At 51.5% G+C, this 26,989-nt stretch overlaps 8 protein-coding genes across 8 annotated transcripts; 6 read left to right on the top strand and 2 right to left on the bottom strand.

The window, feature by feature from the left end:
- Positions 1 to 1,391: 1,391 nt before the first annotated feature.
- N7477_004036 (Zn(II)2Cys6 transcription factor domain-containing protein) lies at positions 1,392 to 3,049 on the top strand (the record flags this gene model as incomplete). Its single annotated transcript, XM_056965699.1, has 3 exons — positions 1,392 to 1,451; positions 1,507 to 2,022; positions 2,075 to 3,049. The coding sequence occupies 3 exons, from the start codon at positions 1,392 to 1,394 to the stop codon at positions 3,047 to 3,049; spliced, it is 1,551 nt and encodes a 516-aa protein (XP_056825652.1).
- Positions 3,050 to 9,406: 6,357 nt separating this feature from the next.
- On the top strand, positions 9,407 to 11,653 carry N7477_004037 (DUF2457 domain-containing protein; the record flags this gene model as incomplete). Its single annotated transcript, XM_056965700.1, has 1 exon — positions 9,407 to 11,653. One exon carries the CDS (start codon positions 9,407 to 9,409, stop codon positions 11,651 to 11,653), a length of 2,247 nt encoding a protein of 748 aa, XP_056825653.1.
- A 548-nt stretch (positions 11,654 to 12,201) lies between these two features.
- Positions 12,202 to 12,927, top strand: N7477_004038 (uncharacterized protein; the record flags this gene model as incomplete). Its single annotated transcript, XM_056965701.1, has 1 exon — positions 12,202 to 12,927. The coding sequence occupies one exon, from the start codon at positions 12,202 to 12,204 to the stop codon at positions 12,925 to 12,927; it is 726 nt and encodes a 241-aa protein (XP_056825654.1).
- Positions 12,928 to 13,426: 499 nt separating this feature from the next.
- sar1 (Arf family GTPase SAR1) lies at positions 13,427 to 14,246 on the top strand (the record flags this gene model as incomplete). Its single annotated transcript, XM_056965702.1, has 4 exons — positions 13,427 to 13,552; positions 13,690 to 13,795; positions 13,855 to 14,154; positions 14,206 to 14,246. Coding segments are annotated over 4 exons (573 nt in total), but the record flags the coding sequence as incomplete, so codon positions are not given.
- A 1,212-nt stretch (positions 14,247 to 15,458) lies between these two features.
- On the bottom strand, positions 15,459 to 16,706 carry glcA (type 1 serine/threonine-protein phosphatase catalytic subunit GLC7; the record flags this gene model as incomplete). The annotated part of the gene is made up of 5 exons (XM_056965703.1): positions 15,459 to 15,557; positions 15,620 to 15,919; positions 16,059 to 16,387; positions 16,443 to 16,461; positions 16,530 to 16,706. 5 exons carry the CDS (start codon positions 16,704 to 16,706, stop codon positions 15,459 to 15,461), a joined length of 924 nt encoding a protein of 307 aa, XP_056825656.1.
- Positions 16,707 to 18,405: 1,699 nt separating this feature from the next.
- Positions 18,406 to 20,931, bottom strand: N7477_004041 (leucine-rich repeat domain-containing protein; the record flags this gene model as incomplete). Its single annotated transcript, XM_056965704.1, has 2 exons — positions 18,406 to 20,781; positions 20,890 to 20,931. 2 exons carry the CDS (start codon positions 20,929 to 20,931, stop codon positions 18,406 to 18,408), a joined length of 2,418 nt encoding a protein of 805 aa, XP_056825657.1.
- Positions 20,932 to 22,386: 1,455 nt separating this feature from the next.
- N7477_004042 (uncharacterized protein) lies at positions 22,387 to 22,827 on the top strand (the record flags this gene model as incomplete). The annotated part of the gene is made up of 1 exon (XM_056965705.1): positions 22,387 to 22,827. One exon carries the CDS (start codon positions 22,387 to 22,389, stop codon positions 22,825 to 22,827), a length of 441 nt encoding a protein of 146 aa, XP_056825658.1.
- Positions 22,828 to 24,495: 1,668 nt separating this feature from the next.
- N7477_004043 (patatin-like phospholipase domain-containing protein) lies at positions 24,496 to 26,701 on the top strand (the record flags this gene model as incomplete). Its single annotated transcript, XM_056965706.1, has 2 exons — positions 24,496 to 25,935; positions 25,988 to 26,701. 2 exons carry the CDS (start codon positions 24,496 to 24,498, stop codon positions 26,699 to 26,701), a joined length of 2,154 nt encoding a protein of 717 aa, XP_056825659.1.
- Between the last annotated feature and the right edge of the window lie 288 nt (positions 26,702 to 26,989).

Below are 26,989 nucleotides of genomic sequence, written 5' to 3' on the forward strand. Positions count from 1 at the left end.
TTGCTGTGGAATGTGAGGATTCTACGAATGATGCTGGGTCATGATCTAAGATATGCTGACTGTGTTCATTAGCTGCGCTGGACTTTGCTGCTTTGAATGCTGCGAGTTCTGCTGTGGGGATTGCTGCGGCGACGATGGTCCCCCTGGTGGTCCTCCCGGTCCTCCTGGTGGAGGGCCTCCTGGCTGGTGAGGAGTACACCCGGCCACTGCGCTCTAGTGTACGATTATTAGCTAAGGAATTTTTTTTATATATTCTTCAAATAGACAATATTTTTCGAAGCAAATTGTTTCTTGTATCCAGGGAATGATGTTCTTGAATAAGTTATACGCCGGTCTATGTGGGAGGCTGTGGATGGAGACTCACTTTCCAGGGCTTGCCTTCTTCGTGTCCTAAATGGCTGTGGTCGATAGAGACAACAGGCTCATCATTTTTCTTAATCGTCAGGAGCCTAGTCCCCTAACCATCTTTTTGGAATTTGCCCATTCTCCTAGGGTGCTTTACATTGCTAGGAAGCTAATAATGGTGACGAAGCTCCAAATTCACTTCATAGTAACTGACGCTCTATAGTAGACAATATAGTCGTCAGAGCGTGCGCTGTGGCCTGACCGAGAAGATAATCTGAGCAGACCTGACCACTTGTTACCTTATTTCCTGGTTGTTCTCGTTCGAATCATCTTTCTGAGGGCTCTTCCTAGACCTCTTGTTCCATTATCAGGTTATCGTTTGAATCACTCAAATACTCACAAAATAGGCTATGATAATCTACTGGAAACTATTCTATGATGTTTTTCAGTCTGGCTACACCATTGTCCATCTGGTTACTTGACCGAAATGAGGTTTCTGATATAAGCGAGCGGAACCATGGACAGTGACACACGAGATCAGCTGGCGCACCGAGTCTGAGCTCAGGGATATCCGAGGCTCAGTCAAATCCAGACACAGTGGCGAAAAAAAAAAAGAAAAAAGAGCTTAGAAGAGAAATGCTTCCGTCTGAGCTCCTCGCAGCCGAGCTGCACGGCCCATGAGTAACTGGAATGTGCAGAAGCTTATCGCAACGGATCTACATGAGCTTAAACAAGTGCAGAATGTGAATGTGAATGTCTCAAGCCATGACGCATGACGGATGTGGCTTTGTGCGAGCACCTAGATGCGTCTATGGAGCGGGGAAGAGAATGAGAATCTCATGTTTGCCACGATCTATCACAAAGCAGCCGTCGTCCGGTACAGTCATCCAAGGTCGTCATCGTAAATTGTATACTTGCCGAGTATTCTCCAGAACGGGGAGCGATAGGCTCTGGGGTAAACCCAAACACGGGAAGGATCATCGTACCGTACATGGTGATGGATCTCAGTTTGACCTCAGTTCTTCATTCCTCTCAGGACTGACACCATGCCCGGGGCTCCTTGGAGATCCCAGGGATGTAATACCTGCAGGAGGCGCAAGGTCAAGGTGCGCACACCCATGATCGCCGCGGCTCGGCGCTGCTAACCCGCTTCATCCGCAGTGCGACGGGGAACGACCCCACTGCGCGCGATGTCTACGAGGTGGCCATCGCTGTGACGGTTACGATCGATCTCGGAAGTTCGTCCATGCCTTCTCAGCACCCAAGAACACTGTCCAGGACCTTCCGGTGGCCAAGCGACCACCCCATGAGCACGAAGCAAGCTTTTCGGCGATCAACGTCAACACGCAAATCCGATCCCAGCTGTTTTCCTTATTCATCGACTCATACATTCCATCGCGGCCCGTGGGCCATATCAACTTCCGATGTCAGCAGACTTCAAATCTGATCGAGGTCTTCCCGACCGTCATGAATGGCAAGAATAGCCAGTTACTCGACCGGGCCATATCAGCACTTGCGGCGGTCTTTGTGGGCAATAAGATCGACGATGAACAGTTGGTTCGTCATGGCGTTGGGCTATATAATAACGCCATTCAAGTATTTGCTCGTCTCATACCACGATCTGGACTCCCGGTTCAAGAGGTTCTGTGTGCGAATGTCGTCTTCCAATTATATGAGGTGAGTCGTTCCTGATATTGGAATCCCATGGACCTATCTAAAACCCATCTAGCTGATCAACTGTACATCCGGATTTTCTGGATGGACAGCGCATATGGAAGGTGCTAACGCTGTGCTCGCTCGACACCAACAATTCCTGGAAAGAGACAAATTATCCCTAATGTTACTTCGCCAGCTGAAACTATCAAATGTGAGCCCCCAAGTCACGCTTCCCCTGTCGTGGAACCAGAACTCATTCAAACAGATATTCCATGCAATAGGAAAATCCAAATCCGCCCTCGCATTCTGTCCGATGTGGCGGTTTTTATCCCCGAAGGACTCGGATGACCCCATCGACGAAATCATCGACATCCTCATGGCATGCACCAGTCTACTCGAGCAAGAAGATGAATTGCAATCTATATATGACGCCGATCAATTAACCCAGCAATGCTGGGATCTTAATACGCAAACCTTGGCATGGAACGACAAGCTCGAAGTAATCCATGGAAGACCGCTCTACACCAGAGTTCCGGACGAGACCAAAGTCACTCGAACTCAATCCAGCAGAAATATCTTACCTGAGAGATATCATTTCATCAACCTTGAAGTCGCAGAATCTCACATGCTCTGTTGGACTGCAATGCTCATAATGTACTCTCTTTTCCATCGACTGGAGATGTATAAAAAGCATCTTTCTCCGGGATACACGTCCGACGAAGATGCAGAATCGTTCCTCAAAGGAGCACAGTACTACGCTACGCAGATCTGCCTAGGCGTGGGCTACTTCCTCCAGCCCCACATGCACATCCTTGGCGGGCATAACTTGCTCTTCCCGGTGAGCATGGCATCTCAGTTCTTCCTGATTAACGAACTGCATGGCCAGTACCAGTGGTGCCAGGAGGTCTTTGTTGCACTCGAGGCCGATGGCCTTGGGCTCGCTAGTGTATTGCTGGGGACGCCCTGGTCCAGGTATAAAGAAAGTAGTCCGCCTGTGATTGCGATTGACACCGAAGCTGCGGCTGAAGATTTGGTGTGCGATACTTGACGTGCTGTATTAATTTTTTTCTTCTTCGTTGTGTATAAATACATTCCGTGCACATTCTCAGGGAAAAGTTTCTTTACTTTCTTCCAATACATATACCCCATCTGGCACGCCCATTTGACCAGATGTGACATGCTTCGCTGTGCATTTTGTCTATCACCATCATCGTCTAGTGCCCTGAAACAACCATTCCATCTTGTCTTGCAAGATTCCTTGGAGAGCTTCCATGACCGAAGCCTATTACCTCTGTTCATCGAGACGGCACAGGTCTTGTAGATGCAAATATCAATCTCGATCATCAGTTGAAATGGCAACGAACAACTTCTCAGATAGCATCCAGCGGCGAATTTCTCGCCTCTGTATGGGCCGAATGCACAGTACGAACTATAGTATGAATTTGATTTCCAAGCCCAAGCGTATTTAATACATTGCTAGGTACTCTGAACCAGTAGTGCATTCAAGATGAAATTGAAGTCCACTGGAGTCGATTAACCACGAAAATACCTGGTGAATGACCACAAGGCAGAGTGCATACGTCTTCACGAGATGAAAATATAGACACGCCCTGTAACCCTTGCTTTCCAGCGGAGAACACTCCAGGCTCCTGTTTTGAATTTAGTGGGAGGTCGTTCAAAGCTGTATCCTCAGCTTTAATTGAGTCTTCATTTCTCGTGGCAATCCCGTGTGAGGATTAGAAATGGTACACGGGAAAGAAGGCTTTGCTCTGCACATCTTTTCTCGTTGATCAGCCAGGTTTACCTATCCAGCAGAGCAGCGAAGAAGCACAATTCGTTTTTGGATCCACAGATGTGATTTAGTGTAACATATGTTCTGACTCCATTGATATGGTGCTTTCCATTTGAGTATCCAAAGTCGCCTGCCCCTTTTCGACCCTCGGAGTCACCGACGATACCTTTTGAATGAACATATACACTCTAGCCCTAATTTACACCATTTACCTAGACAACGGCCCTGACGTGACATCACGAACGATGGTAGGGTTTTTTTCTTCAATATTGACATCCTTGCATAGACCGCACAGTAGTGATAACCGGTCGCAATCCTACACTCCAGACCGCTTGAACGTCCGACCGCGCCATAAATGACTCTCCAATGATTCTTGATAACAAGGTGCGATGGCGATCCGTCGCCTCGGGGTCTCTGATTCACTATGATCATTCGTCCAGGTGTACGGGGACAGACCGGGTACTGCGGGACAAATTAGGAAGTCAAGGACCCTTTCAGGGGGGTTGAGATGATCTTCGCATGGTCACTGTTTTTCGGAGGAAATCCGCGATGTTACTCCCTAGTACTGTAGGATAACAATATCACGGTGAAAGTGTACATTTAGCCACTTGGGTTAACATAGAGGGGTGTTTTGATTATCATCTTCCAGGATGTAAATGCAAACACAGTGGCAATGTTTCAGCCCCCCCCCCGTTATACAGTACTCTCATGATATCACAGCGTCCAACCACTTCTATTATTATTTCTGACGTCCAAGCCACCCATGTATGTAGTGAAGATCAGCTCCACCGTGGGATGACAAAACACCCCAGCCCCATGGGTCCTGGCTTTTACCATGACGGCATGAGACGACGCTGAGAGCCTCAGCTGAGAGAGCGCGCTGACGGGCGCAGATGACTACTCTCGAAATGTACCAGGAACCGCGTTGCGAGTTGCGAGTTGCGAGTTGCGCATTCACATTTGGTCGTGCGGGGATTCGGGACATTCATTGGTGAGTATACTGATCGTGGCCTAGTGATGGGGACTTGGATCTGAGCGCTTGACCCAACTATATTTGGATGTGTTGGTCGGGGCACTTTGCACTTTGCACTTTGTTCCCTTTGGGGGGTTTCCCCCCCTATGATAGCGGTATTGTGTGTATTGCGCTACTTCGTAATAGGGGTACTGGGTTTTAATCAGCAAGTTCGTGTGGGATTTACCATGCAGCAAAGCCGCTAGGCTTGTTTCGTGGTGGTGGCTTAGGTTTCCCCAGGAGCCTTATTGGGTGCTGGGTTCCTGTGGATTCTGGTCAGATTGCTCCATTTGTATACAATGTACTCCGTCTGTAGGCAGATTCATTTCTACTCTGCGCGTTATTGGGTCAAGGTGTGATTGGAGTTTAGGTTGGGCGTTCTCGAGTTGGGCTGTCGGCTGTGGGTCAGAGGCTGTAGGCTGAAGAAGGGGCGCAGCGTCGACCGCCCTAGGTCTACTGTACTGCGTAGAGATGCTCGAAATACACGATGCGACGACAACAAACTCCTAGATCGGACCGATTCGAACCAAACCAAACCTAGCAGCCAATGCTATCCAAGCCTGTAGCCGGTCGATCCCTCGAGCGCTTTTAGCGTAGGCACTGCCACTGCCACTGCAAGGCTCGATTGCATTGGTTGCACGGCGCGACGACTTGGCAAAACAATAGATCAATGGAGTCCCCCATAAATACGTGCCAAGACACCATCTTGATGCCCTGGGGGTAGCGTGATCGCCCATGATCGCCCTTGGCACAGTTCATTTGCAATTGAACTGGCTTAATGCCTTATGTGACGATAGGGACTTGGCGCCGAGCCCATCAGCCCCTGGGTCTTGAATTCAAGCCAAGAGCTTGAAGAAAGGGGGATGAATCTGGAATCTGGTGGAGTCTGGACTCTAAGTCTGAGTCTGGGAGTCAGGTGGTCGGATACACTCCGGGGAGAGTGGAATTTCTCCAGATAATGGTCATTGACAGCTTCGGCTTCTAATGAGAGGGACACCGGTCGCATTCTGAAGATCAGCCGAGCCTCTTGGCAGTCCGAAATACCAAAGGTTGTCGCCAAGCATCACGGCGGAATGAGCTGGACCCGTGTCGCCCGGAAACTGGCCCTCCCTGGGTTCTCATCTGCCCTCGCCGGTGTTGCATGGAGGGGGTTGATGACCCGAGGAAAGTCTTGGCGAGAGAGAGGATCTGGATCTGAGTTCGCTAGTGGTCTCGAATGATCGATTTCCATCACTGCCTATGGGATGGTAGTATCTGCTGGAGATAATGGTGAGTGTCTGATCTAGATACGGAGGGCACCGTTGATCAGCTCGGTCGTCTAGAAAACCGAGTAATACCGGGGGTTCCGTCTGGAGTCAGTACGGAGTACACGGCACGGCGTATTGTATTAGTATTGCCATTCAGCCTTGGCCTTGATGCATTGAACAGGGAATTCGAAACATGAAACGCTTCCTGCTGTTGCGGCATTGGAAAAAAAAGGTAGGTGGCTTGCCTGAGCCAGGGTTCTCGTGTGTGTGTGTGCGAGTCTCACTGCAACGTTGACGGTAGACACTGCAGTGTCCAATGCTGGAAATTGGATTTCCAATTTCGTATCGTGCGGAGTATAGCAAACGGGAGTACTTGTCATTGATTCAACCATGGAATCCCCCAGAAAGCCGAAACCCTACCCTTAAGGTACGGTTTCCAATTGATGGCTCAATTAGACCATGCCAAGCGAGACAGTCGCTGTCAATGTGAAGCGTTGCAGCTTAACTGTTTCTGGCGTCCATCGCAGACAAGTGGAGAGGGCCGATAAAATGCCTCATACAAGTGACTCTGAATCCGGGCGCTAATGCGCACCACACGGCAGCTCTTGAACCCAAGTCTTCCCGCGTTTCTACCTTTGCATATGCTGGCGCTCCACTTCCCCGGTTGATGTTCCGGTCAGCTTTTTGAGTCCAATCTAGTGCATCTTGTGTGTGCTCGTGCCAGCTGCTGGCCCCCCTACAGTTCTTCATGTGTGGATCCTACCGGATAATATCTGGTGCCAGCGCAGCGCTTAAAAAAATTCGGGGCTGTTCTCTTGTGGGATTGGAAATGTACTCGGGGAGATGAGGGGGACTTCTTGGCCTATTCCACAATCCCAACCCGATCGTGTCGCCAGATTGGGTGTCCCGTTGTGGAGACCGTGCCATGTTGCTATTTTTCGAATTTTCTTTGCGCCCCGAGAATGACCAGGGACACGCAATTACTGCAAGTCGCGTACTTTTTGCACTGTAGTCAAAGGAAGTACCCAGTCGATCGCGGGGTCCCTGGTCCATAGAGGAACAGGCTTCCCCTCTGGAGACGTGAACCCCTGCAAAAGTCTCTCAGAATTGTCGGGATCCTTTGGCAACAAACTTCGCGCTCGAGGACGGCAACCTCTGACCGGTTCGTAGGCAAATGAAGGGGACCACTGGGCGTTTCCCAACAGAACTGGGGCCATGCCTGCTCGCGCAGATGGAGTGTGGGGTGATCGGGGATTCACGAAGCTTGTCGCGATGTGGGAGCTAGGGCTGCACCGAGCGCAATTCGAGGATTGCATGATTGCTGCTCCCCAGTACTTGAGAACTTAGTACTTGATACTCGGTACTTGCCACTTGGGTACCTCTTCAGGCCTCGGATACTCTCCGTTATATACTATGTACACGGTACCCGACACTTCTCACTGGGTCCGATCCCGGGGCGTATTCGGATCGCGGCTGACCGCTTCTCTGCATTCATTTTTCTCACGGCTCTCAGCAGAGGCGATTGGTGCCCGTTGAGGTCATTCAATTCAGGGAACTGCCCAAGTGCCAAATGCCGTCGTGGTGGAGTCGGCAGGTTAGTCACCTGTTTCACTGCAGTACAGCATGGTAAGCCAATTTTTTCTGGCCCACGCGACTACGATGTACTTTGCGATGTACTTCGCCCTGGGAGTGATGACAGATCATTGGCAAGATAAAGATGCCGGGCATCATGAGGCTTGGCACCACGCCGAACGTTACTGTCTTTCGGCTTGGCATACCCGATTGAGGAGCATGGAGCTGCATGGGGGATCTGTGCTGGGTCTAACTCGTCGTATACCAAGACCGATCTACCGGGCAGCTGAGCCAAAGAACATCCCGGGGGGGGTTGTGATGTGTCTACCAAAATACTATCCACCCGGAGAGGCCCGAAAGAGTAATACGTCAGAGCCTGAGAGGTATTCGCATCAGGAGCAAGGGAAGAACCATTGACTACCAAGCATTCCAGTATGCAGCCGACCACAGCATCCGAAACATGAGGAGAACCCCGATGATCAAGGAAGCGCGCACAGCGCGAGCGATTACGAGGGATGACTATGACTAGGTTCGAGTTTTTAGGGCCCCTGCCATGATGGTCTTAGTGTGACCGTAGTGAGTTTAGTCTGATCGGTCGGCGTGGGACTAGGGTTCCAACCAAAGAGGGTTCAGGTACAGGAACAGGCCGCTTTAGGACCCCGTTACCCTCTGTAACGCCTATCACCACGGCAAGGGGGAGGTCATATCGTCAGATTACCGTACCGTGACAATACCCAGCCTCGTGGCCCTGCAATCATCCATTCTGCCGGGGATTGGAATGCAGACAAAGCCAGATGGAGAATTCTTGGGATGATTATAGCGGCATGCTTGATATGATATAGCATCTATTGCCGACCGCATCTACATGAACGACAAAAGTGACAATCGATCGTTGTGCAGGGAAGTAATAAGACGGGTCGACCTGAAAGGGTTTAGCGGACACAAAATGCCTCATAGCTAGTCAACTCGACACACAATGGTCATCACTCCCGTTTTCGTCCACATAGATGTTCTCTTACTCTACGTCAGTACAATACGGATAAATTTATGGATACTCTGGACAAATGAATGACTGTCCAGTTTCATCAAAGGTCTCCGAATTACTCTAAAAAAGAAAAAAAAAAGGAATAAGATCAAAAATACAATAAATCAAGAACCGGTCTCTAGTTCTCTCGAGGCGCAGGAACCACATCGTACTGTAAGCTGCAGGTGGGTCCTTGGAACAAGCGTGGAAGCAGGTTGTGGCGAGGGAAAATGCAAAAAATGAAATTTTGAATGCAGGGAAAAAAAATAAAATCAAATAATTCCCCCAAGCCCCCGAAGGAAAAAGGGAAATTGGCTAAACCCAAAACAGCGGTGCCGTCTTCCCGCGTATCGTCACTCACGCCTTTCGCTCTTTCCCCCCCTCGTGAAGCGGGTTTATACTGTGATCTTCCTCTTCATCCTTTCTCCCCTCCATATTTTCCTCATGATTTGAACATTCCTTTTCCTTTTTCCTGTTGACTCTCTCCACTCTCAACAGCACAGACTTCTTGGCGCTAAGCCTAGAGGTATTCTACGTGCAGACCCTCCGCCATTTTCAATAACTATTCCTCTTGGCGACTCCCTCTCGCCATTCTTCTTTTTTGGTCTGCCCCCTAGTCATGCGCTTTATATCATGACAAGCGTCCTTAACGGGACTGTGTTATGCCCTCTGGGTCGATCCTGATCGATTTTCGAGAGTTGCGAAGTATACTTGACTTTCGCCACTTTTGATCTTTTCCAACCTCTTTGTTGGGAAACATGGCACAATCCCATGGTGGAGATCGAACTTTCTCGTTTCAAAACCTTTTGAAGATGTTGCTCTCGTCGAACTCCTCCACCCGCCTGGCGCATGACGATGCTGAGGTCGCGGAGGACTTGGATGAACCCCCGGATCAGCATAAACTACACGCCACCTCGATACATACCGAAGACACCATCACCTTCTCCCGACCTCTCATCGACCGCAAAGAATCCTTGCTCACACGCGCCCTCAAGAGCAGTCCCGAAATGTCCCCTACCGAACCTCAATCCGCCCTCCACGATTCCATATACAACTCCCGCTCCTACCCCCATAGTAACATCAGTGGCATTTCCACAGCCGAGTTGACAAGTGATGGAGGCATGACCAGTCCGTCCATTGCCAACTCACCGAGCCCTCCCCTTCCCCCTCAGATGATGGGCAAGGCGCCCGCATCTATGACTGGAAAGAGAGATACGACGCCCAAGGTCAAGGTTGCAGACTCCAACGAGACCTCGGTGGAAGCCAACCTCGGACGCAAGCGCTGTATCAGCTTCGCCTGTCGCCCCAAGGCCGATTCGACCATTCAACCCGTTGCGCCACCAGCTCGCCAGCCGAGCCCTTCAACTGTCAAGGTTTCCCCTGAGCCCCCCAAACGCAAGTCGACCCTCACATTCGCCTGTCCTGGACGCCAGGCCGCGTCTTCGATTCAGAGAGAACGCTCCCCGGCCCACAAAGCTGCTTTTCGACCCAAATGCCGTGGCTCGCCTGCCCCCGTTGCTCGCAAGTCATCCTCTGATGCCGGAAGCTTCAAGCAAAAGGACGTGAAGGATGTGACGGAGATCACTGCGATCACTGCTATTACCGCGATCACCGTTCCCAAGGGTGTCCCTACCAGTGGTCTGGGCAAGTTTGAGGAATCAGAGGCCACTCGGTTCCACGAATTTGCTAGCTCCGTTGATGAGGACGACGAGTGGGTGACCAAGTCAACCGAGTATTCTCAAAAGATTACTTTGAACGACTGCATGAAAAAGGAGAACGCCATTCGACGACTTGGTGAAGAGGCCGAGCAGGAAGCTCAGGAGGAAGAGGATGAGGAGGACGATATCGAAGATTTGGCCGACGATGACTCGACCGTCCACGACTTTTCCTCGGATGATGGCAACGAGTCTGATAATGAGGCCGGTTTCGCAGACTCTGATGCGAGTGACGATGATGGCTCCGACTACGAGTTCTGGGCTCCTGCGATCACTGTGCCAGAGACCAGTGTTCCCTCCATCGACATCTTCTCGCCGGTTCTGGAACGTCGTGCCTCCAACACCTCCTTCGACTCTTTGACCGATGATCACCAGCACTGGCTACCTGCGCCCGTTCAACGAATGCCCGGTCGTCGCCCTTCCAGGAATCTGCGCATGCGTCCCGGTACCCCCAACCTGCCCGACAGTACCGACTTTGTCTGTGGAACGCTTGATGAGGACCGCCCTCTCGAGGCTGCTTATAAGTCTTGCATGGAACAACGGCGTCTTGAGAAGCTTGTTCTGATCCCGCAAGACATCGACCCTAGCTTCCCAACCAGCGATCCCGAAGATGAAGCAGACCTGGAAGACCTTTCTGAGGAACTTGCCTCTGTTGTTCTCGAGCCCACTCGAGGCCGCACGGAAGGACTGAGCAAGGCTTCTCCAAAACACTCGCCCAAGCGCATGGTCTCTCCGGCGCCGCCTCGTCGTGCTGGTCGCACCTCTCCGAAGCGTCTCAAGTCTCCCCCTCCTCGCACCAGAGCTAAATCACCTCCCCCGCGAGTTCGGGCCAAGTCCCCCTCTCCACAAAAGTGGACACCGTCGGGGGAGATGCCCGTTATCGAGTCGCCCCCAGGTCTTAATATTAGCCACTTAGTTCAACGGCCGCCTATGATTCGCACCAAGTCTCTGCCTCGGACGCCCAACCCGTTCTTCACCGGCATGCAAAGTGCCCATAACTGGCAGGGAATTCCGCCCCTGAACGAATCACCGGAACATGAACGCTCACGCACACATGAGCCCCATACTCGAGGACCCGTCGATATCGTCGAGGGTCTTGAAAAGAAGCGCCAGAAACGAAAGGAAAAGTTCTGGCGCCAACACTGCCGCAAAGTTGCTAAAGAGCAGGCGGTACGCCGGCCAATTCCCGGCAAAGGAGCCGAACGGATGAAGGAGCTTGGCCTCGAAGTTGCTGAGAGGTGCAGAGCTTACGGCGTCGGACAAGACGCCCAGCTCGTCCTATCTGTTTAGGCTACCAGGGACCTTAAATGTCACCATAATTCCCCCCCCGGAAACCTTCTGTACATACACTTTTTTCCCTTTCGTTAGCCCGCCATGGAGCCGGGTTACCATTCACTTTTACATACTTAACCAACTTTGTGCCATCCACTTGGTTTCTCATATTTATATATCTATATAATCCCGGGGGGGAAACCTGTCTTTGCATCATATCTTCTACGCGTTCTTCTCTTGAGGAATTTTTTGCATAGTTGCGGTGCGTATACCCCTTATTTCAATTTGCTGCATATGTGGATACAAACATGACCTGGCTCAATAAAAATACCAATAAATACAAACACAAACACAAAGCCAAATCACAATTCCTAGGGCATTATCACTTCTCTAATGTGTTGTCACATCATATGACTTGCAGCTGTCACAATGACATGGCAATAACCCTCGCTGCCTCAAGGCGAGAGCGACCTTTTTTTCACTACTACAAGTCTCGCGTAGGTCTAAGGTCACGTATCTCTTGCTAGCAAATACAATCGATCATCTTGACTTGCACTCTCGTCAATATGGGCGACACTTTGGACAGCCGATTTGAGGACCTCTTTCCTGGTATCCGTCGATATCCATACAAAGGAAGGGACGACTTCGTTACTGTGATCAATCATGAGTTTACCCTTCCAGATAGGCGTGAATACTTCCTTGTTACAAATCTCAGCAAAGACACATTCGAAACGGACTTCTTCAACAACGACGACAATTCGTGGAAAGAATACTTCTATAACTTGCAATTGCTCGTTGCCAAAATGCCACTCCCTCCACACGAAGCAGCGGGCAGATTTTTGGGTCAAGCCATTTTGACCGCGGCGAATACCGACAGGCGTCTCGATGGTCTTATGATTCTCACTCAAGGAGCATCTCACGTTATGCTAGATACATCCGCCAAGTGCCCTGACGAATCCTTTCGTCCAATAGATCTCGTTGATCGAGCCTTCCCGACTGTGGTGATTGAAACAGCGTTGACTGAGTCTGGGCAAAAGCTTGAGGATGACGCTACTCGCTGGGTGAGAGCATCGAATGGACAGGTTACCGCAATTACTATCCGCCTTGAAAGGGCGACGGAAAATATCGTTCTTCGGAGATGGGTTTGGGCAAACAATACCGCTGTAATCAGACAGGAGACTACCATCACCAATGGATGCGGCAACAGAAGAGGCCAGCGGTCCCCTGCTCTGATCACGAATGAACCGTTTTTCATCTTACCAGGAGCTGTTCGGGCGAGATGCAGTGGGTAGCATGGACCAAGATATCTCAATTGGCAGGACGGAACTGGAGACGATGTGTGTTCAAGCCTGGGCTCCTATATAATATTATTAGTCAGCTCAGTTCTCATCGTGGATATATTTGTGCCTAAGGCATCAACACGGACCCCGAAAACAACATCCAACCTGTCTTCTTACTCTGATTCCCCTCCATCCACACTGTCGCCACTCTCTTATCCGCGACCCCCAGCACTTAAAGCTACTATTTTCCGCGCCTTTTACTTTATCCTCCTCGCTCTTTGTTTCCGCCATGTGGCTCATTAATTGGTGTAAGTACCTGATCCGCCCATCTACCTAGCCCAGTCACCCGCATCCAAGCAGCCGGAACAAGGGCACTTGGTCCCAGTCATACATGCTACGGACATCATGGGCTATGCAAGTGACTCTGATAGCTACCAGACACCCTCAGTAACCCTCGGAACCGTATCCGCGGCTTGCGGCTTTGACCTGGGGGTGAAAATCTGCGTTTAGTTGTACTGATTTCCGTCATCCAGTCTACGACGTTCTCGCTTCGCTCGGCCTGCTGAACAAGCACGCCAAGCTTCTTTTCCTGGGTCTCGATAATGCCGGCAAGACTACCCTGTTGCACATGTTGAAGGTGAGTGGATAAGTCAAAGACACAATGTGATCAAGGTCTGGACCGAGGTTCCAGACTCGGCGTCCATGGGCGGAAAATGTACCCGCCGGGGCGCATTCCTATACCTGTTGAATCATGCGCTGACAAGAAATACATAGAACGACCGCGTCGCCGTCCTCTCCCCCACCGCCCACCCTACCTCCGAGGAGCTTGCTATTGGCAACAATCGTTTCACGACCTTCGATCTGGGCGGTCACCAGCAGGGTGAGTCAATATATACTGGGAATACTAAAGAAAGGAAGCTGATAGGGGATTTGTCATAGCTCGTCGTCTCTGGAAGGACTACTTCCCGGAAGTCAGCGGTATTGTCTTCCTCGTCGATGCCAAGGACTACGAGCGCTTCCCGGAATCCAAGGCTGAACTCGACGCCCTTCTCGCCATGGAAGACCTCGCCAAGGTTCCCTTCCTCGTCCTTGGAAACAAAATTGATCACCCCGACGCCGTGAGTGAGGATGAACTCCGCCACCAGCTGGGTCTGTACCAGACTACTGGCAAGGGCAAGGTCCCGCTTGAGGGCATTCGTCCCATTGAACTCTTCATGTGCAGTGTTGTCATGAGACAGGGTAAGTCATTCGTTAGATCAATATTCATTGGTGATCGTTAACACTCTCCAGGCTACGGCGAGGGTATCCGCTGGTTGTCCCAGTATGTCTAAAGTAAGCGAGCTTAGACTTGGACGATGGAACCAGATTAGACCCAAATTGCTATTTGATTCAAAACATTTCGAATCAAAATTGCTGCCAACCACTTTCTCCATGCTTCACTTTTGAGTCCGCTGTTCTATATCCCCCTCCTACCTTTACCCACTCCTCGCTCCACCACTCTACCTCCCCTTCATGCTGTATCAACTTCCATGCCCCTTGATTTCGTCTTCCCCATTGCCGTCTATTATTTTTGACCTGCAGCCTGTTAGCCGGTGCCTTTTCGAATACTTTAGTTCTAAAATTTGGCTTTTATAATTGCTGAAATGTCTCCCCTTGGATGTAGTATCTATGAAGAACCCAAGTAAACTTGTTTCTCAGGTATGAATTGATCCCCGTAAAGAGCTTGTGATGTGTAAGTTTGAGACCGATCTGAGTATAGTCGATCAGTGGCGTTTTCCCCCAACAAATGCTGCAGCGTGCCTATTGAGGACAGAGATGAGAACCAATGATTGTTGTCAAAGGTCGTGTGAAGAGACAGGGTCCCACGGACTGGTCTGATTGGATGCCTTTTCAAGGTTGACGCCACTCGATCGAATATCACCCATGAGATGAGAATCACAATCTGTGAAGGCTGGTCTTGTCCGTAAAGACAAGTAGTGGGAAACCCAGCTTTTCCACCACGCTACATCTACACTACGGGTCCATGGACAGTCATAAATGGACAACACATGCGTTACAATTCAAGACAACCGATAAGCAGAAACAAGATAAAGATAAGACAAACCAGGTTCTCCCCTCTCCAGGATGCCTCGAGTAAACATTCCGTCCAGATGGTAAGAAACAAAGCAGAAACTTCAGGCGCGAGAAGAAAATGGAGAAAAAAAATGTGTAGAAGGATCAGTTGAAGAAAAATAAAGAATTCCGCTCCGAACGTTGACAAGAGGTCGCGTGTCAGCCAGGAAATGATGGCGAGAGGAGCACGGGGAAGCCCGGATAGAAGGAGAGGGATTAGCGGAGGAGAGGTTATAGGGAGGAAAGGTGGCTGCCCCGGCTGGAGGGATTCCTCGTCGTTTATCGCTTCGTCGGTCTGATAGGGGTGGAACTCGTGGTTGGAGGAAAGGGTGGGATGTCATGGGTGTTTGGCGTGACGTGGGGATTGCTGTGTAGAAATGGCTTATCTCCGCCCGAACCTGCTGCACATGGGAAAGCTCGTATTTGTTCCATTACTTCTTCTTTTGCTTGCGCGGAGGAGTGGCGGCGGATCCGCCGGAGCTCATGCTCCCGTAAACGTACTTTTGTTTCTTTTCGGCTGGTTTGAGGATCTGATGAAGAGAGCAGGTTAGCCTGGGACGGATAATTGTAAAAATTCAAGAGATCCACCAACCTGGAAGGAGCAGAGCAAGCTCTCGTCGACACTCATCATCGCACCCGCGTTGTCGAATTCACCGCAGTAGTTAGGTGCGCTGAACAGTGTAACCAGCTGGCGCTTCGAGAAGAACTCGTAACCATCTTCGACGACCTGATGCGCGCGGCATATCAAGTCCATATCGTGTTTCTGAAGGAATCGCGAGACCACGTCGGGACCGAATGTGAAGGAGACACCGCGATCGTTTTCGCTCCAGCCAGTAATGTCCTTGTCCGGATCGGACCACAACAGATCGCAGAGAAGACCGCAGTCGGGGATCTAAAGAAGTCAGCGAACATGGCCTTCAGCCGAAGGATATCTGGCACGAGATGGTGCATGTTTTGTTTCCATGCTACAGTTCTCGGAACCAAGACAATAACTGGTGCCACAGGTGATACTGAAAAACGGGATTACTTACATCGGTGGGACGCATGACCCGACGAATCTGCTCCATCGAGTTCAGATCGGGGCTCAGACCTCCATGCATGGTGAAAATCTTCTCGTCAATGATGGCCGCAATGGGAAGGCAGTTAAAGCAGTCGGTGAACGTCTTCCACAGCTTGATGTTGTAGCGGCGCTTGCACTCGTCGTAGAAGCCGTAGATACGGTTGATGGAGGCACACTCGTGGTTACCGCGCAAAATGAAGAAGTTCTCGGGGTACTTGATCTTGTAGGCGAGGAGCAGGCAGATGGTCTCGAGGGACTGCTTGCCGCGGTCGACATAGTCACCGAGGAAAAGGTAGTTGGCTTCCGGGGGGGAATCCACCGTATTCGAAAAGACGCAGGAGATCGTAGTATTGACCGTGGATATCACCGCAGATCTGCAGTGCCCAAATCGTTAGAACGCGCGGCCCGGGAAGTGATCCGGGCTGAGGGTAAAATCACAAACCTTGATGGGAGCCTCGAGTTCGAGCAGAATAGGCTGAGAGATGAAAATCTCACGGGCCTTGGTGCAGAGGAAGCGAATCTCTGACTCAAGCAGCTGCACCTGCTTTCCAGGGCGGCTACCCCTCACTTCCAGGAGCCGATCGATGATCGAGTCCAGATCAACCTCTTGGTCGGCCATAGTGTGAGACCTTTAATGAGAAGAGAGAAAGAGGAGTCGGAGAAAGGAAAAAGAACGGGACGAAAAGCACACGCGCGGGAGGGAGAACGACTTCCGGGGCGGCGAGAAATTGATGACGGTATTTATGTCCTACAAGCATTAAGGACGATTAGCAAAGAGCTGAAAGATAGCAAGGGTGCCAGTCCGATTCCCGAATTTTTGAATCAGGGTTAGAAGAGAGGGAAAACAGGCGCGTCTGGTATAATTTTGATTTGCCGCCTGACGTTTCCCTCGGCATTTCGTGGATCTCCAGGGTAGCAATAGAGGCTAGCATAGCGACCGAGATGAAGACTTACCAAAATAGAAAGAACTTCAATCAAGTCAAAAGTTTCTGAAATATGGAGGCCTTGCGGCCGCGGCTTTCTTGAGAGGTTTCTGGCAGGAATGCCAGATAGGGTGGACGGGGCAGCACTCTGGGGGAGATTTAAGGCTGACAGGAAGTCGAGACAGGGATGACAGCTTCTTGATAAGTCGAAAACTCAGAGACCGAGAGGTGTTGGCTTCAGCTTCGGCTGCGGCTTCGAGGGGACGAAGGGAGGGGTGAGCGAAGTTTTTCCGGAGGTCGGACCAGTAGGAGTGAAAAAAGGAGAAAGGTCAATCAAGGGACGAAAACACTTGCCACACAAGCGACAGTTACGAGGATCCAAAAGCAACGGGGGACACGATGAAGCGGGCCTTTTGGAGGATGGGGAGAGGAGAGAATCTTGCACAGGGAGAGAAAGCGGGAAGTTCCAGAGTTTGTGTTTGCGGTGTTTGGCTTCCCGTTATAGATCGGCCTGGCTATTTTCGTCACTCCACTATAGCGGTTGTTTTTTGAATCCTTAGCCTGCGTCTAGTCGGTTTCTACTCCCTCGTCTTATATTTCTCTTTCGTTCTTCATCGATCCAGGCGTGGCGTTTTCGAGGGGCTGCAGGTATGCACCTTTTGGAGCCGGTCGAGACCCTCGCGCTTTGTACCTCATAAGACCGAGCGCTAGCAAGAAGACGGACTAGTTGCAGCTCGGATAGACAAATGAACAGAGACGTCGTGAGTGACATTGTCCACATCGCGCCTTGAATTTTTACAAGCACGGAGTGGTGTTAGCTCACTTGCTATCTTGGACATCTCGTCCCACTTCATCTGAACGCGTGAGCACTCGACCTCCTCAACGTCCTCAACGAACGTTTATCAGAGAATCTTCATCAAACAATGTATATGACAAGGCTGGTATTATTTCCGAACTCATCGTGTTTTGCACATTCATAGGTACTCATGGCTCAGAATCACAGACAGGCCGATAAACGCAAAACAAGAGGGGAATAGAGCAGTCAATCCGCCAACGCCAACACGCAAAAGATACAATACACGCGCTCTAGAAATTTTCTCTCAAAATGCCTTCCACAAAGATGACGCGAAAGAAACGCAGAAGCATGTGTCTCGATGTGGAAGCCAAAACACAAGCACGCAAAAAGGCCGTAAATGTTCATACATCCAACCCACCATATTTCGTAAGTCATCCAAACGCCGTAAAAAGATGCAGAGGAGCAGCCCACGTGGCTTGCTCTAGAAAATATTAGTCCTCCGAAAAGATGGCGGCACTTCCGATATGACTGGAGGAGCGCAAGAAGACAAAAGCACTCGTGAATAGTGTCGAAGTGTGCAGACACGCCCAACGCCCTCTTTAGCCACTTAATGCATGGCCTCCGCTCAGAATGACCTGGGTGTTGGCTCGCACCAGAGGTGCAGTAGGGAGGACAGAGTGGTCCAAGCCTGTCGCTGCCAGCTGTGCGACCAGGTTCTGGGAGTTGTCCCAGGCATGATCTCCCAAGACATTCAGCCAGTTATGGCCTACTTCCTGTCGGAGGACGTCGAGCTGCTGCCGACACTGCTGCTCATCTAATCCCCATTCTTTTCCCGTGCCAGACTGCACTAAAGTAGGCTGCATCGGAGGCGGACTGGGGGAGGTTGGCTGCTTGAGTGGGCTTTGAATGCTGGAAGAGCCGGAATGGATGCTGCTTTCTAGCCTCCATTGGTGTTCAGTGGGAGTCAAACCAATGGGGTCGATGGGAGCGTGAAGTTGCTGGGTTGGAAGTACTGCAGCCATTGCTGGTTCGGCGCTACCCAGACCATCTGGATTGAAAGGGTTATCGACGGAGAGATCGATGATTCTTCGCCGCTGGACCTTCTTTCGACTTTTAGAGCCCCCTTCGACGTCGTTTCGGTGTGTGGCCCTGGGCGACTCGTGCTCCTCAGCCGGTGCCTTGGGAAGTGGCTTGTCCATGAGATTCGCCTGGACCGCGGCAGTGGCTTTCAGAACCATTGCTGATTGATCAGCGGCACTCGAGCGCACCACGGGTGTAGCCTCAGGCTCGGCGACACGATCAGCCAGTTGCTTTCTTTCCGTGTAACCTGGACCACGACCATCGATGATGATATCCTCTGCATACCCGGGAGTCCGACGGAAGAGATTCATAATGACCACGCGGTAGGCGGAATGGGTTTTCACAAAGGGGTTTCCGGAGACCCAAATCTCTCGTATCTCAGGGAGACTGGTTAGTCGTGCCATTTCCGTCGGATCCATGAGGTTGTTATCGCGGAGGTCTAGTCGCTCCAGAGAAAGCAGTCGCTCGATGCCGGCCAAAGAACGAAGTCGGTTGCCCCGAAGGTTGAGCGCAGTAATTGCGGGAAGGGGGTTTCGTGAAATGGAGTGCAAGGATTCGATCATGCAGTACGAAAGATTCAGCGCACGAAGTGCCATCAGGGTTGCCAGGCTATCCGGAATCTCGGTGAGAAGGTTCGATGAAAGGTCCAGCGAGGTTAGGGTGTTGGCCACAGGAGCAAGGCTTGCGGCGGAGATGGACGTCAAATCGTTCTCTGGAAGTCCCAAGTGTCGCAAAAACCGCCACTTGGAAGGTGGTAGGACGCCGACAAGAAGGGTTGACGAGCTGCCAGTGCGATATCCGCCCGAGGTATCGCTCGAGTTCGAACTGCCCGAGCCGGTGCGTTGAATCCGCTGAGACCGGCTGTGACGGTGACCATGCTTGGTGGACGGTCGGGTGGGTGAGATGCTATCACCTCGTGCACGAAGCTTCGCACCCTCCGAGCCGGCTCGCATCATCGGGGTCGACTTTGGGCTGGTGCTGCTTCCGAATGCTGTTTCGGCAATGGGGGAGCCAGGCGCCGAAATGGAATGATCCGGAGCTTGAACAGGCTGCGAGCTAGTGGTGCTAGTCCATCCAAGCGGCGGAGACGGTTGGGACTTGGCTGACCGTCGTCGTCGCTTATCGATATCGTCCAGAACGATACGCGTCAACAGATCAGCTGGGTCATCCAGATGAGCCCTTTTAATGGACAAGGTGCGTAACTGCTCGGACAGTCGATCCCATCCGTAGAAAGAACGATAGTCTATGTCAATGATCTCTAAAGCGCTCAAATTTTTGAAAGAATGTAGCGGCACAGCCGTGTCGAACGGAAACTCCTCATATCCCCGGATCAAGCGAGCTCTGTGGTCAGGGGCCAGACGCAGGCAGGGGATTTTGGTGAAGGCAGAGTATAGATACTTCAAGTCCGCTTCCAGGGCGAGGCGGGCTTTATCGGACTTGGAGGCCGAATCCTTGGATCCCATGCCAAAAGAAGACCAGAGACCGCTCATGCCAGACATGACACTACGCACACTGGATACGGAGTGTATGGATGCGCCATCACCCTTGGACCGTTGGGGCTTGTTCAAGAAAGAAACGTAGGACTGCGAGACCTCGGTGTGGATGTTCTCCAACCGGACATTCATGGGACCCACGGCAATGGACAGGTCCTCGAAGCGCGAAAGAAGATAGAAGAGGTGGTGAGGAGTCAGGGTGAGCTTGGCGGGCTTGATGTTCTGCGAGGTGAACTTCAATGGCCCAAAGGACAACGCGGACGCCAACGATAGAGAGGAGGAGAAAGAGCTCGAGGGGGTAAGGGAGGGTGCTTGGGTGGTCGCGACATTCTTAAATTGGCGGCGAAGCTGAAGGGCATTCGCGAGTGCTTTTTCGTGAGTACGGACGAAGCTGGCCAAATTCTAGGGTGGAAAAAAGGTCAGTCTTGATTCGATCTTATCTCGTGTAGACGATCGACATTTGCGACGGGGGGAGGACCCTCAAGTCGAGGAAGAATTTTTGGGACTCACCTTTATGAAGAGTTGTCCATCTTCAGTGTTGAGCTTCTCCATGACGAGAGCAAGGGATATTTTTTTTTTTGCTAGGCAGGATCCCAGCCAGGAGAAGTCTGAAGATGAACACTCAGATGCTGTCAGGGGGGGGTCGACATTGTGCCGCGACCTTGAGATCGAAGTAAGAGGTCGAGGTCTAGGAGGTCAGCGCGAAAGGGACTGGGGGGGGGGGGGGTAGTAGGGTCACCAACGTGGGTAGGGGAGTTGACAGGTCCAACTCCGATGAAACAAGTGCAGGGTAAAGGGTGAAGGGGGAAAGTTGAAAAAAGGCAAGTGAGAGGGTTGGTGGCACGGGGTAACCGCTAAATAAGAATGGCGTCTGATGATCGAGATAGCCATACCAAGGGAACATACAATACTATGGGTTTTTGTTACCTGGAGTATAATATCACCTCAGGTATTTACAGTATTTTTATTTTCTCGAGTCTGTAAATATGACCTTCAATTTAACGATAGACGGTCTGATCGCTATCTCATTTCCTTTTATGCTTCCGCCCCTCCCTCACATTACTATCCGGGAAACCTTGACAATTTTTATTCAGTTTTTAGTTTTTGGAGGGTTTTTCGACGAGAACATTACCAGCCGATCCCGAGCAGAAAAGGTTGCTAATTTCTTCCTGCAGCTATCGTGCCCACTAGCTCGAAGAGGAGTGGCGAAGGCGCCATGGAGGGGTCAGCCTGTTAGCTTCACAGCGTCTATCAAACCCTTCGGTTGGATGGACCGACGGAATTAGGGGGGGAGAGGGGGGGAATTTCTGCCAGTGATGGGTTGATCTACCTGCACGGCTGGAAACCGTGTCGGAAATTCTCGATGGGGTATTCTGAGTCGATCTTCGCGAGCAAGGATCCTAGGTCTTATCACGCCGCTGTGGATCCTCTTCGAAAAAAGGGTTGTCCTCTATCCTCCTCGATCGACAGTGGGACAAAAGATGGCAAGGTGTGAAATCTACGTAGTTGTGCATTAGGACCACACCATGCCCAATCTCAATGGCAATGACGATGTTAGCTTGAGGATGCCGTGTTTTTTGTTGTCTGTGCTTCTCTTTTTTATTTTTATTTCATTAACTTGGCCCGCTTTTTTTTTTCCCTAGTGCAAAGCCCGGCTGCCGTGTTCCCGAATTGTCCTTCCGAGGTCATCTGCATACATACAACTTCAGCCGCGTAATTGGTAGAGAGGCGCATGCCCCATCGGAATGATCATGGAAATTAATGAGAAGTTTAAATGTAGAAGAGGCAGGCGAGCGAGCCGTTTGGCGCTGGGAGACTTCTATGAACCACTGAGGGGCTCGGGTGGAGGAGCACATCCTTGGATTACGCTATCGGGCAGTCAGCCCGCACTGACATCTGACATTCCATGGTGGAGATCATCCCGATGGTTTTCTTGGGATTGTACTGTATACGGCCCAAAATGACCTCAAACTTTCCCTCTCATTTTTTATATCCCACTTGTCCACGATGAGCCGGTATACAGACATTCCATCGCATGACCCCCGCCGTCAGCCACACCGCTTCCACATTCCCGGCCCGAAATGGAAGACGGAGGACACCGAGCCATGGTTCACTACCATCCCTTTCCCGTTTCATCTACAATGTGCCCAGTGTGCGGTGTCTAGTTGGACGCCTCGCCAGTCCGGCGCGTTTCACTTCACACGTCTATTGAGCGTGGAAGAAGGAAAACAGCATTGCAGATTACCGCGAGCTGCGGAGGCCTTCGCTGCCTTCGATTCGCCTTGTTTGCCCAGCAATGGGATGCGCGGGGCACTTGTCTTTGTCCCATCCCTAACGCTCGGTTCAACCTCAGATCCCGGCTGCAGAGCGCATCTGCAGTTGCAAGGAGTTCGCAGCCGCCTTGCTCCACTCAAATCTTGTGTTCCCCAGGTTCTCAGCTTGCCGTAAACACTAATCAGAATCGCGATAAAGTCCCTGGCACCGCTGGAATGCGGGCGCACATGGGCGATTGCAACGATAATCAAGGGCGTAGTACACATGATGTGCCTATCGCGGGAATTGGCCCCGCCGCCCCCTCAGGACTAGTACGCACGCAGAAGGAGTACGGGACACGAGTAACCGCCCTCGGGCGTAGGCCGGGACCCACTGATCCAGCACGAGCATGTATACGATGATATCGTGGGCGACTTGCCTATTGGGTGAGACACAGTCATTTTGCAGATGCGCCAAGCCTGCCCGTGGCTCGCTCAATCGCGTCGTGATGGGGGGCGGGGGGGGGTTTCTCTTTTATTCTTGTCCTGTCGAGAGAGTACTCGCCTCGCGGCTGGTGCTTTCACCGGCGACGCCACAGTCCTAGCTCCGTGAGATTCGGATTCGCCGATCTGCATATGACTGCATCGGGAAATCTATGCGGCCGAAGGGGTTTGATCCGTAATGACATGATGCCATGATTCTCACTTTTTACAGGATGGTTGTCATGGAACGGGATTGCGAGATCAACAACAGTAACTCTAAAAAAGGAAAGGGGGAAGAGGCGGCTATCGCGCAACGCAAATAACTCCCTGAGATCATTCAACCGGGACGTATAAAGCCCAATGTGATCAGTCTATAGATCGCCCTCGTGAATTGAGGGATTTCAAGTTTGAATGGAGATCGAAAGCGCAAGTGGCAATGTTTACTTCTCCGTGAACATGTGTGGATGCGTCGAATCCTTGGAGGGGCTGATCAGCATGATCAGCGTCCAGGTCCACCGAGGACCAACTGAAAAAAGCAGTCCACGATGCGCCAGAAGAGCCTAATCAGTGACCAATGACGCTCTGCTGCACATCATCTCCGATGCCAGTCACCTGACTGAGGGGTACTGTCGTCCATTCAATTCAAACACCGAATTCGTCCGTCTCCTGCATCGTCCCAGGTCGCGTCTCTCTAATCCTGGCATGTGGCTGGCGGGACGAGTGTTCTCCAGCATCAGCCCATAGGCTGCTTCCCTGTACCTCCATCTTAGATGCGACAGAGCTAATGAACTCTCCCGGCCCGCCAATCACCGACTTGTACCAACTTTTGCCTCGAGATCTGAACGGCCTCGCATCTAGCGGTGAGCCCTGCCGTGCTCACCTCCTGGAGCTTGGAGAGCATTCGCTACCAGGATGCGCCTGCGATGTCTCCGCAGATAGAGGATTTTAGCGCCTTGGAGGGGTACATCTCGGAGAATTGATGGCTTGGATGGTCCAAGGGCGGCATACCATGATACATAGCTCGTATGCGTTTTGCATTATTGGGGTCATGAATGTTACACGAAGTCAATCAAGAGAACTCTGCATGACATGCGTACAATTATTCGTCGGGGTAGCGAATGGCGCATTGGTAGTAGATTTCCATAGTTGGGGTTTAGTAAAGAAATGAATGATCGATCAGGGACCGGAGATAGATGATCTTCCCGGGTTCCAATTGTCACGTTGTTGTGGTACTGCCATGTGTCACCGCTTATGCCCACCACGTTGTGGCTGACCCGGTGGCTGATGCCGTTTCCGGTGGGGTACACGTGATGCTGACGTCGTGAGTTCCCTCAACCGAATCCATCATGTTCCTGTCTTCTTATACACTATGCATTGAAAGATGCCTGCCGAGGGAAAGGCTTCACACGAGGACAGCTTCGATCCGGCCGGTCTCCCGGACTATGACTGTGACTTTATCGACCCGGACGACCTGCATCGTTTCGAAAAAGCGCTCAACGCTCCGGAAGCTTCTCCTTTGGTAGCCATCAACGACTGGCGCCCGATCAACCAACGTGTCCGCAAGGCTCGAGGGCGTCGCAAAGCCCTGAAAAGAAGCAAAGATGAGACGAGAGAAGGCGTGCTGTACACCATCCTGAAATGGCCGCTCCTGTTGACCGTGTTCACTTGGATCGTGGCCCTGTGCTGTGGCTATGTCCTGGTTCGAGTGTATATTTTCCTGTATGAGCAGTGGGTCACTTGGCGGGGCAAGAGACAACGACTCCGACTGTCACTGTCCGCTCAGACAAATTACCAGGACTGGTTGAAGGCGGCACAGGCGTTGGACGCTCATCTTGGGAACGAGAAGTGGAAGCAGATCGACGAATATGCCTACTACGACCACCTCACAATAACCAAAGTGGTGACACAATTGAAGAGCGCGAGGGAAGGTGCCCAGCGGGAAATTCAGAGCGGGAGGACCAATGACAATGAGATTTCTGCCGTGGAGGAGCTACGGTCTCTCTTGGAGGCGTGCGTCAAGAATAATTTTGCTGGAGTGGAGAATCCCCGGATGTACAGCGAGGCTTATTCCGGAACCAAGGACCTGGCGCAGGAGTACATCGATGAGGTGCATGCCTGCATCCAGTTGATCCTGGACAGTAAGCAAATTGATCGGGAGACCAAATACCAGCATTTCAAACACCTCGATACCAACTTCGGACGCACGGCACTTTGCCTCTCGGGCGGAGCGACCTTTGCTTACTACCACTTCGGGGTGGTTAAGGCCTTGCTAGACAATGGCGTCTTACCAGAGATCATCACGGGAACGTCAGGCGGAGCACTAGTGGCCGGTCTTGTGGCAACCCGAACCGATGAGGAGCTGAAGCAGCTGCTCGTTCCAGCCCTAGCACATCGGATCCGCGCTTGTCATGAGGGATTTGCAACGTGGATGCTCCGTTGGTGGAGAACGGGCGCTCGGTTCGATACATTAGACTGGGCCAAGCAATGCAGCTGGTTCTGTAGAGGTTCGACTACCTTTCGAGAAGCCTATGAACGGACTGGTCGTATCTTGAATGTCTCCTGCGTGCCCTCAGATCCTCACTCACCCTCTATCTTGGCCAACTACCTGACATGCCCGGACTGCGTCATCTGGAGCGCCGTGCTTGCTTCCGCTGCCGTCCCTGGCATTCTGAACCCGGTCGTCTTGATGACGAAGACGCGCAATGGTACACTAAAGCCTTACTCATTCGGTCACAAGTGGAAAGACGGCAGTTTGCGGACGGACATCCCGATCAAGGCTTTGAATTTGCATTTCAACGTAAACTTCACGATTGTGTCTCAGGTAAAGAAACTTAGAATCTGCAGGTTGTTCTGCTTCATTAACGCATTTTCAGGTCAACCCTCATGTGAACTTGTTCTTTTTCAGCTCCCGGGGAACTGTAGGGCGACCAGTTACCCACCGCAAGGGCCGTGGCTGGCGCGGTGGATTCCTGGGCACTGCTCTTGAGCAATATATCAAACTTGACTTGAACAAATGGCTCCGTGTCCTCCGACACCTGGAACTTCTTCCTCGACCACTGGGTCAGGATTGGAGCGAGATCTGGTTACAGAAATTCAGTGGCACGATCACGATCTGGCCAAAGAGCGTTCCATCCGATTTCTACCATATTCTTTCCGACCCGAGCCCCGAACGACTTGCACGTATGATCCACATGGGTCAGCAAAGCGCTTTTCCCAAAATTCAATTTATCAAGAACAGACTCAAGATTGAGAATGCCATCATGAGGGGCCTGCAGCAATGCTCCGCCACCGGCGGACGCTCTCTCTCCCCGATCCTCTCTCGTCGGCTCCACAACTCAGAAAACGAGGACGTGATGGAGCGGAGATTGGATGAAAGTTTACCAGAACGTAGCGAATCAAGCTACAAGCATGAGTCGCCTTATGTCGACTTCTCCGATAGCATGTCCCAATCAACCTTCTCCACCTCCTCACGCCCTCAGACCCCCACTTCTCGGAGGGGCAGCGTGATAGAGGAGATACAGCGCCAGTCGGCCGTCTTCTTTGACGATTCCGACCTCTATGGTGATGAAGACGCCGTAATCACCTGAGGCATTTGCGGCGCTTTCAGCGCCTCTGCTACTGGGACTTAACAGAATATATGACACTGAGTGCTTTCCATTTTCGGTCACATGCAGCTCCCTTCTCCGTCATCTCTTCTCCCTCCCGACGCGACATTAGGATATGACAGGCGGCTCTCGCCGATCTCTCTTGTCTCGAGTGGAGATTCTCGGCCCCCGCTCAGATTACAATCCCCTCGCAGCCGCTCTTTGACTCTTTTGTCTTCCACCCCGCAGTCCGTGAAGTTCCATTCGCATGTCAAGGGGATTGCCCTTAGC

This window comes from Penicillium maclennaniae (genome assembly GCF_028827695.1).
Source record: "Penicillium maclennaniae strain IBT 15551 chromosome Unknown utg000003l:1.0-5670915.0:1.0-5674809.0, whole genome shotgun sequence".
Lineage (NCBI taxonomy): Eukaryota > Fungi > Ascomycota > Eurotiomycetes > Eurotiales > Aspergillaceae > Penicillium > Penicillium maclennaniae.